The 7,661-nt window shown below is 39.6% G+C and overlaps 1 protein-coding gene across 1 annotated transcript in view; it reads right to left on the reverse strand.

The window, feature by feature from the left end:
* The window catches only part of LOC118325349 (signal transducer and activator of transcription 5B-like), a gene marked incomplete in the record, with an annotated part of 21,880 nt that overhangs the window by 5,492 nt on the left and 8,727 nt on the right, over nt 1-7,661 (reverse strand). The window contains 8 exon segments of the mRNA XM_035657986.1: nt 376-470; nt 668-874; nt 1,574-1,666; nt 1,858-1,980; nt 3,665-3,752; nt 4,001-4,180; nt 6,632-6,787; nt 7,081-7,232. Coding sequence (XP_035513879.1) covers nt 376-470; nt 668-874; nt 1,574-1,666; nt 1,858-1,980; nt 3,665-3,752; nt 4,001-4,180; nt 6,632-6,787; nt 7,081-7,232 — 1,094 coding nt within the window.

Here is a 7,661-nt window from a genome sequence, read left to right on the forward strand (position 1 = left end):
AACTGCTACTAACTGCTAACGGACTGGGAGCTCAAGGCACTGGCACTCCCTGCAGTCTGGGCAAAGTCACCGAATAGGACGGCTAAGTTAGCTGCAACCAACCAACAGCAGCTAAAGTAACTAACCACTAACAACATATAGTTATGGCTATATTTCCATAAGGAAAGGATACAGATATAGAGCTCGGAATGAGCATAATAGATCCCCTTTAAGAAACTAGTGATTTGGTCTTAAATTCTTAACCTTTCGAAATCTCTTGAGTTACCTTTGTTTTTTCAATTCTACTTTTTCATGTTACCTCTGATCATAAATTGTCATCTCAGTTATCAAAATAAAACTAGTTTCTTGCAAAATAAAGAAGGGCAGCATAATTACCCATCATTCCAGTGGGGCTTGAGATGTTTCTTCATGAGCTCAACCACTCCATCAAACCATTGCCAGAAGGTGAAGTTGCGTCCAGGTAAGCTCTCCTGTATAAATTAAACATACTCCATCAGTATGTTTACATGCACACACAAAGCCAGGTTACTCTGGTTAATAACCCAGACTATTTGTGCTAGTTTATGTTTATGTGTGTATGGGTGTATGGGTGGGTGTGTGTGTGTCTGTGTATGGCAGTGGCAGAAGAGGCTCTGTACAGTCAGCTGTGGAAAAGAGCTGGCCTCACCCGGTTGAACTGGGCCCAGGATATGGTCATGTTGCGGTAGTCCTCAGGGTTGTTGCTGCTGCTTGTAAAAGCCTTCTGTGCCAGGAAGACCAGGTTATCCTCCGACAGGCCACGCCCGCTGTGCATCTCTGCCTTGTACTTCATATCGAGGGCCTCGCACAGCTGCGGCCACAGCACCTTGTCTGGTACGATGAACGGGACCCTGCCCTGAGGAGACGAGGAAGGGAGGTAAACACAGGAAAAAAAAAGTTGACTCCAAAATTGTGTTTGGAAAAAAGAGGAATGCAGCAAATGAAAACATAAGTCAATTAAAGTTGCAAGCAGCAATAAAGGTTCCCTGAGAGTCTGCCTGCTGGAAGCAGATCGACGCGGCTGAGAATTTTTATGCGTTTGATGATGCTGTCCGTGGTGCTTAAGTAGCAGACGGATTTGTATTTGAGCCTTTTTCTCTCAGTCCTTGTCTCAGTTGCAGTTTGTGTGTTCATAGTAATGATGGATCATGATACCCAGTGCAACAGTGTGGCTCACTGATGTGTTTTTAAGTTAACGTAAGTAACAGAGCTCTATGGGACAGACTTTGATACACACACACACACTACTTGCTAGCAGGATATATTCACTGTTAGTTCAGCACATGGGATTATTGATAACAAGAAAATATAAAATATGACAAGATTTATCATTTAACAGCTTATTACACCATGATCTGGATCAATTATGATTGGCTGCAGGGTGTCTATTAATGCCTGATAAAGGAGTGCAGTCCTTCAGTGCCTCATCCTCTGAACACCACAGGATGACAACTGTAATACACAAGCCCCTACACTGCCCTTCTGAACTTACTGATACTTTTTATAAATGATACAGCGATGCAGAAAAAGGCCATTGGGGAAAAAGTCAACTTACTGGCTCAGCAAAGGCGTTGTCCCACAAGACTGTTGCTGTGGCATTGTTGTCCTGACTGCCGTGGACAATCACTACCACAGGCAGCGATAAGGTCTGCAGGTTACAGACACAAGAAGAGGGATGGAAACAGATTAAAGAGGCTTGGTTTAATTAAAATGATCAATTATTAATTATTGTTTCATGGCCAAGGAGTAAAGCTGACCATTTAATAACCAAACAAAATACTCAGTACTGTTCAGCTCTTATTCACAGGTATAAAAAGGTCAAAAGTCCCAACTGATTACTTTGACATGGAAGACCAGCTCATTGCCCCCCACGCTGAACTGTGATTCAAACAGAACTGTGAACTTCTCCTCTGTCACCGACTCAGCACCTCGCCGGTCTGAACGCTTGATCCGCTTCAGTGACTGTAAACACAGACACACACGCAGCACATGAGAATTGATAAAAGACACATTCCTTCTTTACAATGAACATAGCCAGTGCATTCTGAAAAAACTGAGCTTATTTACACTGAAGATGCTCTACTGTGTTTACACCGATCTGCTTGTTTGATGAGCTGAGAGGAATAATCAGGCTTTAGATACACACAGTATGTGCTACAGGGATCAGTTCATTGTTAGTTTTCATGGAATTTGTTGATAACAACATACAATAACACTAGCTTTATCCTTCATTCTCTTATTTTGTTAAATATTCCAACTGAATTCTATATACCACTTCTAATAATGTTTTGAGTATGTATTGCATTCACTCATTGAAAAATGACAAAATGAGACTGTATGACATACTGTACACAGTTAGCATTGAGTTTAAATCATTCAGTTTTTGAGTTTTGTGTTAGTGGACCTTACTGTCCCTCAATGCAATGTACTATAAAAAATGGAGCGGCTGGTCAGTGGAAAAGTGCCAGCAGTTTGTGGAAAACAAATATAAATATTATTACCTGTTAATTTAAAACGTACATTTAATTATTTCTCATAACTGTCAAAACACTTGCGCAGCTTGTGTAATTATTAATGTGCATTATTAATTATTAGTGCATTAGTGCGGGAGAATGTTGTAAAAGGGGAAGGGGATGTGTCCAAAGCATTAATCTACCTTCCTCTTTTCACAGGTTGCTTATGCTGTATTTGTGGTTGGGTTTAGGTTGTCTAGCACAATAACTTAATCCTAGGCGGTTTTTAAACTACATGTTTTATCAACTGGTTATTACATGGTTTGGTTTTAAAAGGGTGGCACAACACATAATGTGATTCCTGACGATGATGACTGAAATACTATGCAGTGAGTTTTGTACTGTCTAAACTGGGGTAATGAGTAATGATTAATCGATTATTAATTAGACATCTACCAGATCATCAGTCTGTTGGGCTATGTTCACACTGAAAGCCTAAAATGGTCAATTTGTTTGCTCAGATCCAATTATTTTATTTGGCTGTTAAAGTTCTTTCTTTCTTTCTTTCTTTCTTTCTTCCTTCCTTCATGTGGCCAATATCAGATTTCGTTGAACTGACCCACATGCGCAAAAAACAAAAACACCTCATATGACGTCACACGCAGCACGATGTCGTATTCAACACGTAGGCCACTGGAGCCAGCGTTTACAGTTCCATTTGTAAGTTGTAGAAGCCGGCAAATTTGTGAGCAGATGATAACAAGGAAGAGGAGAAAGATCAAGACTTTTTAATTATGACTTTTTGTGGAGCAACGGCTACTTATGGAGCCAAGAGTGGTGGGACCAGATTTCATCCAGGAGGTGAATGGTTACTTTTATCTACATCTGTCCGCTCCACTAGTCAGAGAGTGAGTAACGTCGACTGAGACTGTTTGCAAAAGATCAGACCTGTAAACTGAATTAGACATATATAAGTGGCCTGAATCAGAATAGAAAAGATCAGATTCCTTGTTCTGTTCACACTGTTAACACAGTCACATATGAGAAGAAAGAAAAGAAGAAAAAGAAAAAATCCGATTTGAGCCACTTTTGTATTCTTAAATTTTCCGTCACAAAACAACATGAGATTTCTAATCAAATGTGTGAAAATAATGTTGTTCTACACTCCTAGAAATATAAGTAATAGAGCTTACCATGTTTCTGAAGTGTGCACTGAGGGTGCCAGTGGCCTGATGATACTCCATCACACAGTTGTTGTTGAGGATTTCTCCACTGCTTTCACTACCAGGGCAAAAGAAAGCAGTTAGAACAGAAAAAAACACATTCTGAGTGACTGTGGCTGGAGACATCTTCAATAAATCACCATATAACTATTTCTATTTGTTTAGTAACTAACAATTAACAAATGAATTGCCTATTAATATCAAACAAAGTACCTGCTATAATCACATATTATTTTGTTATTAGTGTTTAGGTTTACCAATACATTTATCCTCATCACAAATCTGCATGCTAGCATGTGCACTTACCTGTGTGTGCTCTCATTCTTCAGGAGAGCTTTGGCCTGCTGCTCGCTAACAATGACAGCCTTGACCTGAGGTGGGTTCATGTGGACATTGAGCTTCCCGCCCACCAGAAGGCGCACAGTGGCTGCAAACTTCGTCTGGGTCTTTAACACTTGGGGAGGCTGCTTTTCTATGATAAAGGTACTGAGGAGAAGAGGGGACAATGACGTGATGTCTTGGTCAACATTTTCTCTCATGAGAGGATCTGCGTTATCCCAAGGCAATCACATTAATGTATGGACACTAGCTAAGTGAAGGGATACAGTGGATTAGGATAAGAGATTTAACAACAGAATCAGCGAGAAGACACAACATTGATGAAGTCCTACACCCACAGACCATTCTTGCCATGAATTCAGACACATCTCTGATTTCAGTTATACAAGGACTATTATATTTTGATTATTTATTGTGTCATACTATGCATTTATTTTTTACTTGGAAGCAAATTTGCACACACTCTTAAATTTTGTTATTTATTTTTAATTTTTTCTTTTTTCTTTAGTTACTACTTGTGTTACTACTGTAGAACTATACCATTGGTATAAGCCAGTATATAGCCAGTAGAACAAAAGCAACAATAAACCAGCATAGTGACACAGTGGTATACAAAGGGCAAGGATTGTAGATGGAAAGTAGCTAGTAGTTAAACCTGGTTACTTGAGATTACTGTTATTGTACATGATCCTTGAAAAATAAGAAGAACAAAGAAGGTATGCATTTTGTTGTGTGCTACCAGCTGACAGGGAAAGGTTAAAGTTGAATAAGACTTATCTGTAGATCAGTGAATTTCACTTACAATAATTTTGGAAGGTATTCAGCTTGTTAATTAATTAATATTTAAACAAGTTAAGGGATTACTACTTTAAATTGTCCATTATTGAAGCATGTTTTCACCAACTGTGAGGTTGTGGTTGAGGTTGTCATGTAAAACTAAAACAGATGCCTGCATTTGGACAAACTTGAAACAAAAGCATACAGCGATGCACGATAAACTTGCACTAGAAGTCAAACTGAATGGGTCAACACATATCAGACGACCTGGCATAGATAAGACATTGGGCAGTGATACGAATGTTTAACAGACTCACTGGACAGAGAGACAGAAAACGAGTATGTATGGGCGGGTGCAAGAGTGAGCATACAGAAAGAAGTGAAAGTGAAACTTCATTCAATAATTGTGCAATGTAACACTGCTGTAATTCTGCGGTTAAGCAGCAGTGTAGACAGAAGTACACTGCACACTGAGAATCTGATTAAAGTCACAACCAGAGCTTAGAGAGGTTGAATTAACTAAATCTGTAGCCCTGCTTTTTATGTGTCTCCTGTATGAGAGAGGTAAAATGATGGTGTTGTTTGGTGTGAAGGGTTTGCAAAAAAGTAATGTTTTGTACTTGAAGAACAAAACGCTGTACAACAGTTTAACAAGACTGACAACTGAAAGGGCAGAAAGAGATAAAGATCTCGCTGAGCAACAGTACAAGAAGAATCATTCACAACCAAATATTTAGAGCCCAGTTGCCCCATTGTGCTTCAATAATGATCTCAGATCACTTAAGCTTTTATGGACTGGAAAACAAATAAAAAATTGGAAGATGTTCTGAGAAAAATGGAACAAGTGTGCACACGTCCAGGCAAAATTTTTAAATAAATATCAATGCAGGGCACAAAGGAGAAAATGTCTGCACACTGATGGGCTCCAAATAAATATTTTATTCTCTTTTTAAAACTCCTTCTTTTTTAATGTTCTGAAGAAGACCTTGCAGATTGAAAGGGCTTAAAAAAGAGAGAATACAAATATTTATTTCAGTGTGCAGACTTTTTCTTCTCCTTTGTGCCCTACAACAGTATTCTCACCTTTCATTCAACCTTGTGGGGACATCGACAAAATGTAAGTTTTCAGATGTAAATAATAGAATGTGTCTCAATTATACTCCTACAAGAAGAAAAACATCAGTATAACAGGTGATTACAAACTTTTATGTCATAAAAGGACTATTATACAGTAAATTTAGTTTTTATGGCTTCTGTCAAGTCGAGGTACTTTATCACAATGATACAAAAATCATGCAACAAATGAAATGTAATGTATATAGCAGAACTCTAGTAAAAATAATATTTACTATAGTTATTTATGTGAGTGTAACACTTTAATCATTTACTCCAGAGGACTCTAGTGCGCACTGGAGGTCACTATCTGATTAAAGCAGCTGAACTACATCCTCTGCAAAAAGTAAAGACGCAATCCTGGGATCACCACATTAGGTCCTCACTCATGATTATCAGTAAACATGCACAACCGTGGTGGAGCTCTAGACCTACTCAGAACAAGGTTATCGCTCCAGGCTACAAGAATGGCTCATAGAGGCAGCTCTGGTAACCCACAACTCCACAGTAACCTCCCACAAGATATCCCAGCAAGTGGGGAAGCCTTAACTAATTCCACGAAGCACATGTAGACTGCGTGGGCAAACTGCCATGACCAATGCCGGCATCCTCACAAGAGTAAATACCTAGTCACTGCTGCACAATCAGGACAGAATCTGCATTGTGAACTCTATAAAAACAACTGCAGAGGTGAAGTCTAGTTCTCACCTGGTAACCAATGCGGAAATTATATCAGTGATGTCAGCGTTGAGTTTGCTCAGCAACTCTTCCATTGGGCCCGGTAGAGGAAGCTGCTGGGTTAGATGTTCACAGCGCCGGATCTGCTGTCGGTTCTGCCAGATCAGGTCAGCCAGCTTCTCACACCTAGTGTTCAGGGAGAGGAGGAGGAGATACCACCACAGTGTGGAAGTAACAGGGAAGAGGACAAAATTAGGCCAGTTTCTATGTGAGTATATTTAGGCATATGTATGTATAAAAAAATATATGTTTATATGTTACGAATTAAAATGTTTTATTACAGTAAATACCTTAACTGAAAAAAAAAAAAAAAAAGATATCACGCACTTGCCTGCGTTATGTAAAACTATCTAATAAAATCCTCACCCTATAATATAATACGCCAGTTACAATAATGAATAAGCATGTCCAGTATATACCAGGACTGAAGGACATCCAGCCCCCCCTCATGAGGACCCCCGTTGCCAGCCAGCTGCTGCCTCCTCTTCCACTGGATGAGCTCCTCGTCGAGGATCAGAGTCTGCTGCTTCCTCAGCAGGGCTAGGGTCTTCTGGTGTTGTTCTGACAGGTCCTGCAAACACACCACCAGCCACACACTGAGAAACATTTGCATATGTGACACTCAGTATGTTAACATACACAAAAAAAGTATTACTGGGCGTCACATGGGCCTGAGCTGCTGTGAACCATAAAAAAACAGAAGAACAGATTTAAGCAGGGAGAGAAACAGAAGGTAAACTCATGAACAATAACAGGCTGTTGCTAAAGCTGAACGGAGATGGAAGAAAGACCGTCTCACTGTCTCGTTTGAAATTTTTAAATTATCACTGGTAACTTTCCAGACTGCAGCCAAAAAAGCCAGAGCAAAACACCTCTCTGACTTAATTAATAAACATTCTGACAGGCCCAAAGTTTTGTTCAGTACAATAAACTCTGTTGTCAAACCCCCAAATTCGCCAGATATTGAAGCCTCCACTGATATCTGCGAGAATTTCCTGAA

Source organism: Morone saxatilis, unplaced genomic scaffold (assembly GCF_004916995.1).
Source record: "Morone saxatilis isolate NCDOM2014 unplaced genomic scaffold, NCSU_SB_2.0 Contig1, whole genome shotgun sequence".
Taxonomy (NCBI): domain Eukaryota; kingdom Metazoa; phylum Chordata; class Actinopteri; family Moronidae; genus Morone; species Morone saxatilis.